This window comes from Emydura macquarii, unplaced genomic scaffold, assembly GCF_026122565.2.
Source record: "Emydura macquarii macquarii isolate MOO-44397 ecotype Brisbane River unplaced genomic scaffold, CSIRO-AGI_Emac_v2 contig_1386, whole genome shotgun sequence".
In the NCBI taxonomy this organism is placed as follows: domain Eukaryota; kingdom Metazoa; phylum Chordata; order Testudines; family Chelidae; genus Emydura; species Emydura macquarii.
In genome coordinates this window covers 1,192,305-1,208,414 of record NW_027131523.1, presented here as the reverse complement: position 1 = coordinate 1,208,414, position 16,110 = coordinate 1,192,305, and the positions used below count along the sequence as shown (strand labels likewise).

Genomic DNA, 16,110 nt, shown 5'->3' with positions numbered 1-16,110 from the left:
CGCAGGACAAATCAGGCTCCTGAAAGAGAGAATACTGAGAATACATGAAATGTGCAAAATAAACCCAGCTCTTTAGCTGTGGCGGTGAGCCGCCCTTAAAGACCCTTTGCTCTGTGGCTGGCTGAAGGTTCAGCCCGGAATCCATGCCATGCGCGACCCTGACAACTGTGCAACACACGCCCGTGCAGAGCACCACGTGCACACCTTTGTCTTAGCACGGTCCGTGTACAGCACCGCATCCCAGACCAGGCCATTCCCCAGCGCAACCCGCCTGCTACCCCGGGGGGTTGGTTTCTGAGTTCACCCGCTCTGCGAGCCGGCCAAATGCAGACCTGAAGCCGCAGGATACCTGGAAAGCTGACCTGTAAAACTCTCAAGTGCCTTTTTTATTGTAACCGCTCTTAGCTGCCTTCCTGCACCGCAATAAAAGAAAGGTGGGGAAAATAGAACAGCTGAACTAGCATCGCAACGCTTTATTTAGCATAACATCGTAGAAAATGAGGGGTGGAAGGGACCTCAGGAGGTGTCTAGTCCAACCCCCTGCTCAGAGCAGGACCAGCCCGGACTAAATCACCCCAGCCAGGGCTTTATTTATTTGGCATATGCAAGCCAGGGTTGAAACAGCCTTGGGTGAATCGAATCAAAGCCGAGGTGGGAAAGGCAGGAACTCTCCCCTCCGCCGTGTGACCCTTCCGACCCATGACACACAGGCTCGCACTGCGCCCGGTCGTTAGCCAGTCGTGAGTTCTGAAGGCAAATAATAAAGTTAGGCGCCTGTACAAAGGCGCTTGGGTGTGAAACAGCCCCCCCCCTCCAGATTTTCATTTCTGCTTTTCTGTGCTGGAGCTCTGAGAAAGCTGCGATCTGGGGCTTTTGGGACTTGTCAGATACTGGCACGGTAGTTTTAGACTGAAATCGGTGTCACCAACTCCCGTGGCTTTGTCAAGAAGCTCATGTCATGCTTTCCTTGAAGCCCCAGCTCCTGGAGTCAGGCGGATAAAGCGATTTCACCCTTCCATTCTTAAAGACAAAGGCAGTTTCTAGTCTGGGGCGAAAGCTTCAAAATACGACCCCAGGGCTCAAAGAGAAGGCAAATTAAAAAGAACACCAAGTCAGTTATTTCTTTACACAATCACATGCTTTTAAAGCCACTATCATGATCTTTAGTGAGCCTGATTCCTGATTTATTAACATTTGGGTTTGACAATACGGAGAGTCTAAAAACCAGGGAGTGAACGCTCAAAAACTCTTAATGTTTCTGTGCACCCCCCCCGAATGTAGTAACTTTGATGTTGAAACACTTGGGGACCATTTTTAAGTCTAGCACTTGTTCGCCCCTTTGTTAAGAATCCACAGCAACCACAGCTGGTTTCCACCTGGGGTCTGAAAAACGACTTTGGAAACCCCTCAAACCCATTTCAGTGAAGATTTTAGATTAATATATTGGGGGGGGGGGGAGAACAAACCCTTTTAGAGCAGTAAAACCCCACCTCTGCTTGGTTACTCCGGTTTCTCTTGCTATCTGGAAAAACAGAATCACATATGGATATGGGGGGGGAGGGGGGGGGCAATAGCTGGAAGAATAAGCAAGTAACCTGAGAAACCTTCCTCGCTAGACACTTCTGACTCCCTCCCTCTGCCTAAAACCATTCGAAACGCTTTGGCATCTCTTTTCCAGGAAGGCTGCCACGCCTTCCTTAGGCTCTGGAGTTAAGAGCATGGGGGTGACTTCGGAGCAGGTTTCATGCATCCGAAAGAATTTCCAATGTTGTTTTGAGTCGAGTATTGAAACCCTCACCTTGGATTCGATTGGAAGATAACTTTGGTAGGACACGTTGTGCGTTGCTGGCATTGAACCAGGATACCACAACAGAAAAACCAACCGGTCACTTTATTTTAATCAGCACCTCAAACCCTTGACACCAGCCTCTGCCTTTAACTTTTAGTTGTGCAAAGCCGCGCCCTGGGGCACGCACTAAGAACCGAGCCATCAGTCTGTAGCTCATACCAGCGTCCACAGCTCTCTCATTGAGAAAATGGGTGGCTCTTAAAAGAGCCTTTGGTGTAGTTCTGGGGGTACCAGTTACTTGGAGCTGGTGTACTTGGTGACCGCCTTGGTGCCCTCCGACACGGCGTGCTTCGCCAGCTCCCCGGGCAGCAGCAGGCGCACAGCGGTCTGGATCTCCCGGGAGGTGATGGTGGAGCGCTTGTTGTAGTGCGCCAGGCGGGACGCCTCCCCGGCGATGCGCTCAAAGATGTCGTTGACGAAGGAATTCATGATGCCCATGGCCTTGGAAGAGATACCGGTGTCGGGGTGAACCTGCTTCAGCACCTTGTAGACGTAGATGGAGTAACTCTCCTTCCTGGTCTTGCGGCGCTTCTTGTCCCCTTTCTTCTGGGTCTTAGTAACCGCTTTTTTGGAGCCCTTTTTGGCCGCAGGAGCAGATTTAGCCGGTTCAGGCATCCTCCTCAGACACTTAGCAACCAACACACAGCACAGAGAACACTAGCAATAGCCTGCCCCAGCCCGAAAGCCCTCTATTTATAGAGCCGGTATGCAAATAAGGGGCGCCCAATTCAAACCTTCCTATTGGCTGCTGCACAGTCGGACGTCAACGCCGGTTGCAAAACGCCGATGCAAATGACCGTGCTCCAAATGCTGCACTCCGATTGGACGGCAGCAGCCTCTGGCTTCCCAATTGGCGGGGGGGTTGAGACGCGGCTTTCCCATTGGGCGCGGGTGAGGGACGCGCGAGGCAGCCAATCAGGAGTCGCGCGCCCCGTTCCCACTAGGAGATAAAAGCCCGGCGGCTTCATTTTTTGTGTTCATTCACAGTATCTTAATTGCTGTATTGAAGGACTGCATTGAAGTCGCGCTGCAATGTCTGGCCGTGGGAAGCAGGGCGGCAAAGTGCGGGCGAAGGCCAAGTCTCGCTCTTCCCGCGCCGGGCTGCAGTTCCCCGTGGGCCGCGTCCACCGTCTGCTGCGCAAAGGCAACTACGCCGAGCGCGTGGGCGCCGGCGCCCCGGTGTACCTGGCCGCGGTGATGGAGTACCTGACCGCCGAGATCCTGGAGCTGGCGGGCAACGCGGCGCGGGACAACAAGAAGACGCGCATCATCCCCCGCCACTTGCAGCTGGCGGTGCGCAACGACGAGGAGCTGAACAAGCTGCTGGGGGGTGTCACCATCGCGCAGGGCGGGGTCCTGCCCAACATCCAGGCCGTGCTGCTGCCCAAGAAAACCGAGAGCCACAAAGCCAAGGGCAAGTGAGAGCGAGGGGAGGCCGACCGCAGAACCCAAAGGCTCTTTTAAGAGCCACCCACAACGTCTGGAAAAGCTGGGAGTCACTCCTGGGAAGGGGGGCTGGGCTGGGGAAAGGCTGCCTCTGTCTCTATTCTCATACCACCAGTCCTGAAATCTTGTGCCCGTCTCACGCTAATCACCAGCTCCCTTAGCTACACGGGGGCTCACTGGACGTCTGGAGCTGCTCTGGTTCCTTACAGACGCTCGCCCCTAAAGTCCAGCCCACGCTTAAGAATCGCTCGTTTTGAAGGCGGTGCTCTGGGTTCGCTTTGGTTTAAACCTTTTTTCTCTCCCTCGTGGCCTTGGTTTTGTTTTCATCCTGTTCAGGAGCCGGGATTCCTGGGCCGAGGTGACAAATATTTTAACACCAAATAGTAAGAAAGAGCCGGGGGCTGCTTTCCCAGGCACGGGCATCTGGAACCAGCAGATGCTTAGTGAGACTCTCGTGACTTTTCGAAGTATGTGTGTCCTATTTGAACTTTCAGAATAAGGAAGAAAACCCCCCAAAATGTTTCATGTCTCCAGGACAACGACAAATTAAAACGTTTTATTAGAGGAAATGTTTAAGCACAAAACAGTAAAGCGATAGTCAAGGTTCAAAAAGCACAGTAATACAGCATCCGGGGATGCTATGCAGTGGGGGGTGATCCGGGATGAGCTGTGGCCCCGTGGGAGGGGCTGGGGGGTGGGTCTTGAGGGTTGGAGGGGGGGTCCCTGGGAGGCATTTGCCAGGGAAGGCAAGTGAGTCCATGTGTGGGGGTGGAGGTCTGGGGATATTTAATGTGGTGGAGGACGGTGAATGATGCAGTGAATGTTTAAACAGCTGAGCAAACAGTCATTACAATGTAGCTACCCTGTCCATACTGCTGTTCTAAGATGGAATGCTTGCATTCAGGGGGGATTGGTCCCTAAATCCATGGTAAAGGCACATGGCTATAAAAAATCAGCACACCGCCCTTTTTATAATCAATGTAATATCCTGTAATTAATTAGCATTACATCCATGGTGTTTACCACGATTTTTCTCATCAGCTATTCAACATTAAATGACCAGCTGTGCAAATACCATGCCCCCCACTACCAATGTAGCTAGCATTTTGCAAAACATTAACAAAAACCTCCAGTGTCTTTGCCAATCTGCCCTGGGGGGAAATTCCTTCCCGACCCCAAATCTGGGGGATCAGTTACACGCTGAGCATGGGGGCAAGACCCACCAGCCAGGCACCTGGAAAGAATTCTCTGTAGTATAACACAGTCCTCCACATTTAGGGTCCCATCCCCAGCCATGGGAGATCTTTGCCACTAGCAGGTGCAGAATCAGCTCCATGGCCTGGGAGGCTGTTCCTGAACTTCACTGCTTTGATGGTTAGAAACCTTCGCCTCGTTTCAAGCCTGAACTTGTTGACGGCCAGTTTACATCCCTCAGTTCTTGCGTCCAAAGTGTGTAGAGTAGGTGTGTTACGGCAAGCTAGTTCATTTTACTGGGACTGCATTCAAAAGGCCTGGCCGGATACTTTCCCTAGGGATGTGGTGGATAAATGCAAAGGGAGACACCAGAGCTGGTGTGGTGCTGTAGGGGTGACTGGAAATGTGAGCACAAATCGATACATTCCATTGCAGTACAGACGTGATGCGCTTTTTCTTTCAGCCATGGCATTGCCTCCATTGCTTGAAGTCTGCCCTGCCCACCCTTTGCAGGGGAAACCTTCCACACCACCACTTTGTAATGCAGCGTTTTCAGCTGTAGCCCAGCACAGGGTTTTGGTTTTTTTTTTCCATTCACACTTATAAGCATCCTAAACACTAGGAAGCTCGCACGTGTGCTAGGATATTTGCAAACGAAGTGACCCTTTGTCTCCTCCCCACTCCCATAGCTGATAGAAGTATTTTGGCAGTGGTCTGGAATCAAAAACAGGGAGCTGCACCTCTCCTTCACTTCTCCAGAGTCACTGCTTCAGTGCAAGTCACTGACTTCAGAGACTCCCTCGTCGACCATTTCACTCCCAGGTAGTGGGGATGTTAAAAAGATCAACGTAAAATATCAGTCCATGTCAGACCTGGAGAGGACAGAAAAATCCTCAGGGTGTCTCTTACAGCGGTAAGGAGATGGGAACCCATACGAAGTGTGGTATTGTGTTAGAAAGCTAGAAGTGTTCACTAGCCTTACAGAAATGCCTGAAAACCACCGTGTGATTTTACTTCTCTATAAAATCAGCTTCAGGTTATTCCACACATGTATTGTTTAGTATTTGTGGAAGCGAACCATTTGGGAATATTCATTCTAGTGTATTCAAGTGTGTACCACCTCCTAAAATGAGAGATGCTATTTTACTGTGTGAATATAATTTTCTTGCAGTTACATGCTGTATGGACTGGAGCGGGAGTGGGGGAGTAGCTAAAGATAAAAAATGAAATGTAAAACAGTGACTAAAGCTCTTCTAGTGAAGACACAGGTGTCATTACATGGACTTTTCCCTCTGTACCTAAATGGTGATTTTAACATTTTTTTTCTAAAGAGAAAAATTGTCTGCATCTTTACATATTCAAAATATCTCCAGATCTCTCTTTCCCCACTTCTGGTCCTTGGAAACACTTTGGTGCCATTTGTTAGAGAGAGATGAATGACAGTCCGTTTTCAGACAGACAATCTGTTTTTAAGTGCAGAGATCCTAAAGATTTGAAAAAATAAAGTACAAGACATTTCTCCTAGATCTTACAAAAAAAATCTATGTTCTCCATACATAAATATAGATGTTCCGAAGCCATGTTTCTATATTATACAGATCTCAGTAGATTTTAATTTTTTGTATGTAAACGATATCCTGAAATTACCAACAAAATGTTTATTAACTAGTGTAGGTAGATTTCCCATCTAATTTTATCTGGCAGGTATTAAGCCCTTGTATTCAAGATAAAGAACCCCCAAGTTCTCATTCCACGTGCCTCTTTTGACTCAATAATGTAACTGGATTTATAGTGTTCAAGAGCGTTGTGCAAGTTACTGCCACAAGAGTGAGCTCGATTGATTCCCTGGTCTACCCTTTAGAACATAAACATTCCCCATTAACGGCCGTGATGCACAGCTCTCTCATTGAGAAAGTGGGTGGCTCTTAAAAGAGCCTTTGGTTTAGTTCTGGGGGTACGAGAGTTACTTGGAGCTGGTGTACTTGGTGACCGCCTTGGTGCCCTCCGACACGGCGTGCTTCGCCAGCTCCCCGGGCAGCAGCAGGCGCACGGCGGTCTGGATCTCCCGGGAGGTGATGGTGGAGCGCTTGTTGTAGTGCGCCAGGCGGGACGCCTCCCCGGCGATGCGCTCGAAGATGTCGTTGACGAAGGAATTCATGATGCCCATGGCCTTGGAAGAGATGCCGGTGTCGGGGTGAACCTGCTTCAGCACCTTGTAGACGTAGATGGAGTAACTCTCCTTCCTGGTCTTGCGGCGCTTCTTGTCCCCTTTCTTCTGGGTCTTAGTGACCGCTTTTTTGGAACCCTTTTTGGGAGCGGGAGCAGATTTCGCTGGCTCGGGCATTTCGAACGCTAGACGGAAACCGCACAGCACAGAAACTAAGAGCAGTAATGTTCGCGGGCCGAAAGCCCTCTACTTATACAGACACTATGCAAATAAGAGGATCCTAACTTGAACCTTCCTATTGGCTGCTACAAACTCAGACGTCACTCCTGTTCTAAAAGCTTATGCAAATATCTGTACTCCAAATACTCCACTTCTATTGGACAACAGCAGCCTCTTGTTTCGCAATCGGCGGGGGTTGAGAAGCGGCTTTCCCATTGGGCGTGGGTGAGGGACGCGCGAGGCAGCCAATCAGAAGTCGCTCGTCCCATTCTCATAAGGAAATAAAAGGCCGGCAGACCGGCGCAGAGCGCTAGATTTTCTGTTACGTGAAAGGAGGCGGATACTTTAGACGCTGAAAATCATGTCTGGTCGCGGAAAGCAGGGCGGCAAAGTGCGGGCGAAAGCCAAGTCTCGCTCTTCCCGTGCCGGGCTGCAGTTCCCTGTAGGTCGCGTCCATCGCTTACTGCGAAAGGGGAACTACGCTGAGCGCGTGGGAGCAGGTGCTCCAGTCTACATGGCCGCGGTGCTGGAGTATCTGACCGCTGAAATCCTGGAGTTGGCTGGGAACGCCGCTCGGGACAACAAGAAAACCCGCATCATCCCCCGCCACTTGCAGCTGGCCATCCGCAACGACGAGGAGCTGAACAAGCTGCTGGGCAAGGTGACGATCGCCCAAGGCGGGGTCCTGCCCAACATCCAGGCTGTGCTGCTGCCCAAGAAAACCGAGAGCCACAAAGCCAAGGGCAAGTGAGGCCTGGCTGCTTCCCTGGGCTGAGAAACTGCCCCACGACTCCAGTTTGCGTGAACCCAAAGGCTCTTTTAAGAGCCACCCACAAGTTCAGAAAAGAGCTGCAGGTCTGCGGAGTTCTGTCAGAGGCAGCGTCTAGAACACTTACCAGTCACTCTAGAGTTGTCCTGTTTGCTCCCGCACTGGGAGCGGCGCTGTTTACATGGGTGAGCTGCATAGGCTACCCCGTCTGGGAGTGGGTGGTAGAAAACGAATTAGACACAGGGGAGGAAGCAGGGGGAGAAAACGTTCCAGGTGCTGAAAAGAAAGCGTCAGAGGAAGATGGTGAAGTGGTTCTTCTATCCCAGGGGTGTGAAGTGTGAGCTGCCGAGGGGTGAATGAGAACGCAAAGTTGAATCAATACACGGGGCACGTTCCCGCTTGTCTCCGGTGCAACGTGCTTCTCCCGTGGGCTGGCTCGGGCTAAGGGCAGCCGGCTGGGGAGGGAGTGGCTGGTATCACTCCTTTCAGGGGCGGATTTTTCCAACCATCTCCCGAAGGTTACCCCCCACCCCTTCCCCTCTTCTGCAGCAGCCCCAAAGCGAATTCACTCTTTAACAGCCTCTGGGTGTGGATGAGCTGGTGGGAGGGCGCCGAGATGATTCGAATGGAATGAAAAAGCCACAGATTAAAAATCCGAGCCTGACCCATGATGTTGGAGGTTCGTTTCTAGGGGGTGGAAGGGTCGGAGTCAAAACAGCCCCTGCCCTGGCCCGACAGAAACGTGTTGGATTGAACACTGGTGTCTTTGCTGCCCCTGCATGGGCAGAGGGGAGCCCACCATGACCCTGTGCAGGGCAGGGGTCCCCTCTGCAAGATCCTCTGACTGCCCCGGCGCCCACACCCTGCATTTAGCTGGGACCCGCCTGTTTTATCGCTGCACCCGGGAGCCCCCAGCCGGTCCAGGGCAACTGGGACAGGGCAGGGCCAGGGGAACATGTGGGCCAAAGGCGCGTGTGGGCGTACAATCGCCAGCCAATCCCTGTCAAGCCCGGGAAATTCAAACACTGCCACCGCCAGCCAATGAGAGGAGGGGAGGACTCGGTTCTAGAACGCCCTCCTCCCGTCCCTTTGCAAGTTCCAGCCAATCCCCGTCCAGAGTTCCTCCCCCGTTGCCCCCCCCCCCCCCCCCCCCGACCCAGTTCCCTCCTCCTAAAGGCGAACAGCGCCCAAACCCCACCAGGACCCTTCCCGCTTCTCGGGAGTGGGCGGAGCCCTCTAGGCCCAATCCCTGCTCAGCCCGGGAAATTCAAACCCCTCAACGGCTGCCTCGCGGCTCTTCGCCAATGAGGAGCCAGGGGTGGGCTATAAATCAGGCGCCGCAGCCGCCCCACTCTTATTCTTCCCTGTCCGGACGAGCAGAGAGGAGCAGAGCTTCGTAGCGAGGATGGCCCGCACCAAGCAGACGGCTCGCAAGTCCACCGGTGGCAAGGCGCCCCGCAAGCAGCTGGCTACCAAAGCCGCTCGGAAAAGCGCCCCCGCTACCGGAGGAGTCAAGAAGCCACATCGTTACCGTCCAGGAACCGTCGCTCTTCGTGAGATCAGACGTTACCAGAAGTCCACCGAGCTTCTCATCCGCAGAGCGCCATTCCAGCGCCTTGTTCGTGAGATCGCTCAGGATTTCAAGACCGATCTTCGCTTCCAATCTTCCGCTGTCATGGCTCTTCAAGAGGCTGCCGAGGCCTATCTGGTCGGTCTCTTCGAGGACACCAACCTGTGCGCCATCCACGCCAAGCGTGTCACCATCATGCCAAAGGACATCCAGCTGGCGCGCCGCATCCGCGGGGAGAGAGCCTAGATCCGCCCCTCCCTCGGACCTCGCTGGTTCCCACCAACCACCCCAAAGGCTCTTCTAAGAGCCACCACCTGCCCAGGCGAAAGAGCTGGAGTTCACCAACGTTTTGTTCTATAAAACGGTTCAATTTCTGAACCGGAGTCAGTTCGGTGCAAAACCGGCGCAGCTGCCCCCTGTCCCGGAAACGTTACAGCTGCTAGATGGTCTCAAGCGCAGCTCATCTGCACATGAATTTATGTCCCGTAGGGTTAGTAGCCTTAACTCGAGGAAAGGGGAATGTTGCTCGAAGTGGGGACTGGGGTGAGGGCCCTAGTGTGGTCTGATTTCTGATTTTCCCAGCTCACTACTCCGTCCTCCAGGAGATAGTTACCACTCCAGGGCAGGGAGGATGAAGTTACAGGTCATGGGTTTTCAACTCGGAACAGAGAAACGTGCCTATAGATGGGTCTGAAACTCCCTGCACACGAAACAAGGCCCTCTGGGGCAACATGTTCATGATTAAAAGCAGGGGTAGAAGTTACCCGGTTCTGGGGCCAGAACAAGTTTCACGTTAGTTTTATCCAGTCAAACCCCGGTGCTCCTTTCTGCTCAAGGTCTGTGCCAGGAAGGCTGATAAAACCGCAAGCACTAGCACACTAAAGCCCGAGCACGATTTCCGTCGTTGACTTGTCACTGCAGCTGGGCTCCACCGTGTAACTCCGAGAAAAACTGAGCGGGAGCATTTCAGATTAGGCACTTCAGTGCCCCGTAAACAAACCCTGACCTCGGGCAAACACACCTTCCCAGTAGTACTGAGAGTAGACATGCACTCCTTTTGTCTGCTGGTTTGTCTCTAGTCGAATTAAGCTAATTCGAATTGCTGCAGTGTAGACATAGTATCCGTGGGCTGGATTTCAGGGACTAATGCAGCCAACCTCTGGAGGGTGGCGAGACGGACGGCTGCGATGCTCAGGATTTTTTCTCCCGCAGCTTGAATTTCCTGTTGGCTTTACAAGGCAGAGCCCGCGCCCCCTGCGCGGCGCCCGTACACACGAGGGCGTTTAATACGAACCCTGCCTTTCTTAATGTTGGAACGTAGCTTCTAAAATACCGGAGCCTGAATGGCTGGGGGTGAGAGAAGAAGAAACCACCCGTGGGCAATAATTTGACCCGAGCCAATAATAATCTGTCAGGGTGGCTGGAGTTAGGAAGCGGGGAAGCGGTCAGGGAGTTTCCCAAGCGGAGGCGAGGAATGAATCCAACGTGGTTTGTTTTAATACCAGAGGTTTTCACGGGATTGTTCTGAAGCCTCCTTAGACAGCTGCAGCTGGATTAACTAGAGGGTGGGTGAATGTGACCGTGTCTGGGGAGGAACGCGGGGGCGAGAAGTGGCTGCAGAAGCGCAGGAAATAAGCAAGGCAGTCGGGCCTGGGTGCTCCGCTCCCGCCACGGGGCCCCTTAAACACCCTGGGAGTTTGTACAGAGGCTTCTAAACGGATTGAGCCCCTCTCCCATTCGGGGATCCCCACACAGGCTCCCCCCCCCAGGTTCCAGCCTCTAGACGGGGAAAAGCAAAGAATTCTGGCGATTTACATTTTATGTCGCGTTGTAGAGACAGCTCGACATGTCCTCCCTGGTGGTCTAGTGGTTAGGATTCGGCGCTCTCACCGCCGCGGCCCGGGTTCGATTCCCGGTCAGGGAAGGTTTGTTTTTCCAGCACGACCTGGCGTTTTGTGCAGCGCTACGAATCCAGATAGGATGTTTCGGAAAAAAAAACCGCCGTTACAGGGGCGGCGCGGTCCGACCCAGCCACACACCGATTAATGCGTGCATGCAAGACACGTAGGAAACACACCGTTAAAAGGAGCGTGTAGCTGTTTTCAGCGGGCCGCAGAGCCACGAATTGGGATGAGAGAAGCGAACCGGATCCTGGGCAGGCGATTGTTTCCAACAGAAAAAGCGTGATACCGAACTAGATTGTGCTGCAAAAATGCCTTGGCGTGTTCCTGGCTAGCGGCCAGCAGCGTTTGAGACGCTTGCAAAGCGCGAGTGGCCATAAAAACTGAGGGAGGGGGTGACCATAAATTGTTGCAGGTTTTCTCCTAAAAGGCACCGCTGGGATTCGAACCCAGGATCTCCTGTTTACTAGACAGGCGCTTTAACCAACTAAGCCACGGCGCCTGTCTGCTGAATCACCGGCAATATTGTCTTTAACTCCAAGTAGGTTTATTTCCGTGTTTTCCTCACTGGGGAAAGAAATTTCTCATCAGTAACACGGAGTGACCAGGCAGAGGGAATCCGCACGATGCGTCTTGTACAATGCTCCGAATATTCCCACCCCCTCACTTTTAGCCGGTCAGTGAATATTCAGGGACCGGGAAGAATCGTCCTGGCAATGTTTCTAGGATGTGGTCTGATGTTTTGTCTTAATAACTTTGTTCCCTATTGAGCTGCTGCTCTGCTGCCTTTGACATTTTCAACATGTCTTAATTTGAATTAATAGTAGTGCCATGTAGACACAGGTGTTCGTAGGCTGACTTAAGTGACTTTAATTTGATTTTAGTGTCAGTGTAGACACAAATTCACTTAAATCGACTTTATTGGCCTCCGGGAGGTATACCACAATGCCCCGTTTTGACTGCTCTGGACAGTCGCAGTGTGCTGCTCTGTGGTCACACTACCAGGAAATGTTCTCTCCCCTAAAGCCCGGGAAGATTTGCATTTTCATTGCCTCTGCTGCCAGGGTGGAGAGCGCTTTGTCACTGTACTGCATATGGCTACTGCAAAGCCCAAACGCGCTCCAGCACTGAGTCGACCCGAGGTCTTAGATCTCCTCTGTCTGTGGGGAGAGGAGTACGTTCAGGCTCAGCTCAGAGCCAGCAGAAGGAATCTGGACATTTATGGGAAGATATCCCAGGGCGTGCTGGAGAATGGACACCAGAGGGACCCCAGAGTGGAGGACGAGGAGGAGGAGGCTGAGGAGAGCAGGGGGCAGGAGAGCGGGGTGTCCGTTCTCCCTGGAAGAATAGTCCTGACCCCCGAGCAGTCCAGCAGCACACAGGACAGCACTAATGCTCCCAGGGAAGGCATTTCTGGTGAGTTTTTCTTCTTCTTAGCAGTTCTGTCCTTTTACATGGGGGGCAGGAAGGGGATTTCAGGCATTTCGGTGACTGTACTGGGGTGTTTCCCAGGGAACAGTTTATTTATGTGATGAGAAACGCTACGTTTATCATCAGGTGATATCACATGGAAACTTTCATGTAGGTAATCTCTTATCCTCTGCAGAAGCTCTCAGGGGAGGGCTGCCTTGTTCCTCCCTCCACAGCAGGATGCTTCGCTGCAGTCAAGGGAGCCTGAATCATGGCGGAACACTGCTGGTACCCTGCTGCCTGCAGCACATCTGTGTTTTAAGCAGAGACATTCCCCTCACCCAGCACCCCGCTCTGCAGTTCCTCTGTGTGAGGGTTTAAAATGCAAGCAGAGAGAGGAAATCATTTGCTACATTGTATCATGGGCTCATTCCGATATTGTTACATTTGTATCATTTTCTTCACTATGCCACCTATGGCTACATTTTATCATGGGATAATTATCGAAATTGTTACATGTGTATCATTTCCCTCAGCATGCTAACTGTGGCTGCCTTGTTATTTTTCTTCCATTCCGCAGGCACCTCAGCAGTGGACCAACCTTTAAGATGTGCTGCGAACAGACTGTCTCAGATTAGAGAAAGGGGGAAAAAAAGCAGAGACGACATGTTTGTGGAGCTCATGAATGCCTCAGCAGCCACAAAGACAGAAGAAAGAGTTTGGAGGCTGACTATGTCCCAGAACATGCGACAAATGCAGGAGCATCATCGCAGGACCACACAGGAGATGCTGCGAATCCTGCGGGACCAGACAGACTTGCTCCGGCTTCTTGTGGACAGAATCCCACTGCAGCCCCTCCATAATGCTCCTCAACCAAGTGCTTTGACGCCCTGCCCCGGCCTCAAGAGGTCTCAGAGGAGATTGGCCAGGATGCAGTACGTGCTCTCCTCCACCCGGCTGGGGGCAAACAGAAAGCTGCGGACAGCCAGCTACCACCCTACGCCTGGAGACAGTGAATGAACACTCCCCCCTCCTCCCTCCATGACTTGAATGTTGAAAAATAAAGTTTTGCATCATTCAAAAACGTTTCTCTATTAAATCATATCTTGTTCTGGAGGGATTTGTCTGGAACAGATATCGGTGGGGGATGGGGGGATCATCAAAGGCAAACAATATACAGGAACAGAAATCACTCCTGCATCTCATTGCAGAACCTGGTTTTCAAAGCTTCCCTAATGCAAAGTGCTCCGCGGTTCGCTCACACCATAGTGCTGGCATCTGGCTGCTCATAATCGGCGGCCAGTCTTTCTGCCTCCACAGCCCAATCCTGGGGGAACCTCTCACCCTTCACCTCACACACATTATGAAGAACACAGCACACAGATATCACCGAAGGGAGGCTCTTCTCCCTCATGTCCAGCCTAGCGAGGAGACTCCTCCATCTACCCTTTAAATGCCCAAAGGCACATTCTACAACCATTCTGCAACTTCTTAACCTCTTATTAAAACACTCCTTGTCACTGTCAAGGTGACCCAGTGTACGGCTTCATTAGCCAAGGGAGCAAGGGGTAAGCAGGATCCCCCAGGATCACTGGGCATTTCCACATCCCCGATGTAAATTTTTTGGTCAGGGAAGAAAGTACCTGCCTGCATCTTACAGGACAGCCCGAGTTATGAAATACACGAGTGTCATGCACCTTCCCAGACCACCCCACACTGATGTCTGTGAAATGACCCCTGTGATCCACAAGCCCCTGCAGGACCATGGAAAAGTACCCCTTGCGGTTTATGTACTCAGTTGCCAGGTGTGCAGGTGCTAAGATGGGAATGTGCGTCCCATCAATGCCCCCCCACCAGTTTGGGAAGCCCATCATGGCAAACCCCTCCACTATGTCCTGCACATTTCCCAAAGTCACTAGCCTTCGTAGCAGAAGTCTATTTATGGCACTGCACACTTGATTCACGGCTATGCCCACTGTAGATTTACTGACTCCGAACAGATTCCCAACTAAGCGGTAACAGTCGGGGGTTGCCAGCTTCCAGAGAGCGATGGCAACTCTCTTCTCCACCATCAGAGCTTGTCTCAAGCGAGTGTTCACAGTATCTAGCATAATGTGCATAATCTAGCATAATGTGCTAACATAACAGTATCTAGCATAATGTGACAAGGTCCCTATGGTAGAAAGAGAGAGCCTGAGACACAGGGCCTGGTATAACAGGCCTGGTATGAGGCCTGAAGCCTGAACTAAAATGGTAGTCAGGCCCTGCTGATATAAAGCAAAATTAGCAGAAGTCAGGCCCTGTTACAAAACACACCTGCTTGCAAGTTCAGAGAATTGGGCAAGAACAGGGCTGGTGTTGCAAAAACACACACATTCCTAAGAAGTACAAGGCAGAGGATACACACACCAGCACATTCCAGAAAGGTGGTACCAGGACACTCTGATACCAAGTATGGTACCAACACACTCCCCAAAGAGAACAGGAACATGTTGACCTCTCCTAGAGATGAGGACAGGATGCCAGTCTGATGGACAGAGTTCATCGAACCAACATGGACAAAGCAAAAGGCGGTAACTAACCACGTCAGAGGGGCAACACAAAACAGAATGTGGGGGATGAATACCCCAATACTTACACAGCTAATGAAAGGATTGTGGAAAAGCTTCATTCTACTGAGGGAGAAAAAGCCCCTTTGAGCCTATCTCCTCAAACGCTACCTGAACTGGTCCGAGCTCGGGCCCCAGAGGAGTGACATCAGCTGAAAGCACAGATGGCTGGTGAAAACAGTCTTGCAGGGAGGGGAGATGAGCCTATCTTGCACTTACTCTTCAGTGGTGGCTCCTGTCTCACAGGGCTGGATCTGTGTTCTTGTTCCTGCCTTCATATTTGGAAGAGCCTGCAGCAGTGTCACTTGACATGGGCCTCCACCTGAAATGTCCTAACCCTGGGCTGCTGGCCTTCAGGATCTTCTCCTTCCCCTTCTATTCTCCTCCCTCCTTTCCTCCAGTCACCTCAAGATCCCTCTCCTTCCCCTAAGGTTTCCCTAACTGCCCAATCCCAGGATGTTCCCCCCAGGAGCCAGAGCCCATGGCTGGGACTGAGAAATCTAGTTCCAGCTGTTGGGAATCCCGTGCTCAGAGGAGACCCTGCCCACACCATGCCCACCCCTCACTGGCCATGGTGACACTCACCAGAGAGAGGTTTTTGGGAAGCAAGGAGGCATTTTATAAATGATTTTGCCTCCCTGTCTGCTTCCCTACATGCCCTACGATGAGAGTGCAAATGGGAAGGGCTGGCTGGAAGAGTCATACAGAGTGGAGCAAAAGATGCCATGAGGCCTCTGAATGCTTGAAGTCTGCCCTAATGGATACGCCATTACGATCTGATCTGGGCTGGAAGAATTTTTTTCATCTGGATGGTAGTCCCTTGGAACCAATGTCCAAAAATGCACTCGTCTGCACACCAGAGAATCACAGAATTATAAGACTGAAAGGGACCATTGAGGATAAAAACCACAGGGCACTTGGCACTCCCAAGCAAGCACTGGACTGAGTCGTTGTCCCTTTGGGGTTTGGTTCCCGC

At 51.9% G+C, this 16,110-nt stretch overlaps 5 protein-coding genes and 2 non-coding genes across 7 annotated transcripts; 4 read left to right on the top strand and 3 right to left on the bottom strand.

Annotated features, from left to right (window-relative positions):
* Window positions 1-2,040: 2,040 nt before the first annotated feature.
* LOC137155871 (histone H2B 8-like) lies at window positions 2,041-2,505 on the bottom strand. The gene has a single exon (XM_067552323.1). It carries the CDS (start codon window positions 2,462-2,464, stop codon window positions 2,084-2,086), a length of 381 nt encoding a protein of 126 aa, XP_067408424.1. The 5' UTR covers window positions 2,465-2,505; the 3' UTR covers window positions 2,041-2,083.
* A 336-nt stretch (window positions 2,506-2,841) lies between these two features.
* On the top strand, window positions 2,842-3,320 carry LOC137155863 (histone H2A.J-like). Its single transcript, XM_067552316.1, has one exon. The coding sequence runs from the start codon at window positions 2,882-2,884 to the stop codon at window positions 3,269-3,271; it is 390 nt and encodes a 129-aa protein (XP_067408417.1). The 5' UTR covers window positions 2,842-2,881; the 3' UTR covers window positions 3,272-3,320.
* A 3,086-nt stretch (window positions 3,321-6,406) lies between these two features.
* On the bottom strand, window positions 6,407-6,870 carry LOC137155868 (histone H2B 8). The gene has a single exon (XM_067552321.1). The coding sequence runs from the start codon at window positions 6,831-6,833 to the stop codon at window positions 6,453-6,455; it is 381 nt and encodes a 126-aa protein (XP_067408422.1). The 5' UTR covers window positions 6,834-6,870; the 3' UTR covers window positions 6,407-6,452.
* A 323-nt stretch (window positions 6,871-7,193) lies between these two features.
* Window positions 7,194-7,705, top strand: LOC137155862 (histone H2A.J-like). Its single transcript, XM_067552314.1, has one exon. It carries the CDS (start codon window positions 7,237-7,239, stop codon window positions 7,624-7,626), a length of 390 nt encoding a protein of 129 aa, XP_067408415.1. The 5' UTR covers window positions 7,194-7,236; the 3' UTR covers window positions 7,627-7,705.
* Window positions 7,706-9,019: 1,314 nt separating this feature from the next.
* Window positions 9,020-9,525, top strand: LOC137155860 (histone H3). The gene has a single exon (XM_067552312.1). It carries the CDS (start codon window positions 9,050-9,052, stop codon window positions 9,458-9,460), a length of 411 nt encoding a protein of 136 aa, XP_067408413.1. The 5' UTR covers window positions 9,020-9,049; the 3' UTR covers window positions 9,461-9,525.
* A 1,541-nt stretch (window positions 9,526-11,066) lies between these two features.
* Window positions 11,067-11,138, top strand: TRNAE-CUC (transfer RNA glutamic acid (anticodon CUC)). Its single transcript has one exon. It is a non-coding gene; the product is annotated as a tRNA-Glu (tRNA).
* Window positions 11,139-11,543: 405 nt separating this feature from the next.
* Window positions 11,544-11,617, bottom strand: TRNAT-AGU (transfer RNA threonine (anticodon AGU)). Its single transcript has one exon. It is a non-coding gene; the product is annotated as a tRNA-Thr (tRNA).
* Between the last annotated feature and the right edge of the window lie 4,493 nt (window positions 11,618-16,110).

Excerpts from the sequence above, each read along its gene's own strand:
- LOC137155871 (XM_067552323.1), bottom strand. The coding sequence starts at position 2,464 with ATGCCTGAACCGGCTAAATCTGCTCCTGCGGCCAAAAAGGGCTCCAAA.
- LOC137155863 (XM_067552316.1), top strand. The coding sequence starts at position 2,882 with ATGTCTGGCCGTGGGAAGCAGGGCGGCAAAGTGCGGGCGAAGGCCAAG.
- LOC137155868 (XM_067552321.1), bottom strand. The coding sequence starts at position 6,833 with ATGCCCGAGCCAGCGAAATCTGCTCCCGCTCCCAAAAAGGGTTCCAAA.
- LOC137155862 (XM_067552314.1), top strand. The coding sequence starts at position 7,237 with ATGTCTGGTCGCGGAAAGCAGGGCGGCAAAGTGCGGGCGAAAGCCAAG.
- LOC137155860 (XM_067552312.1), top strand. The coding sequence starts at position 9,050 with ATGGCCCGCACCAAGCAGACGGCTCGCAAGTCCACCGGTGGCAAGGCG.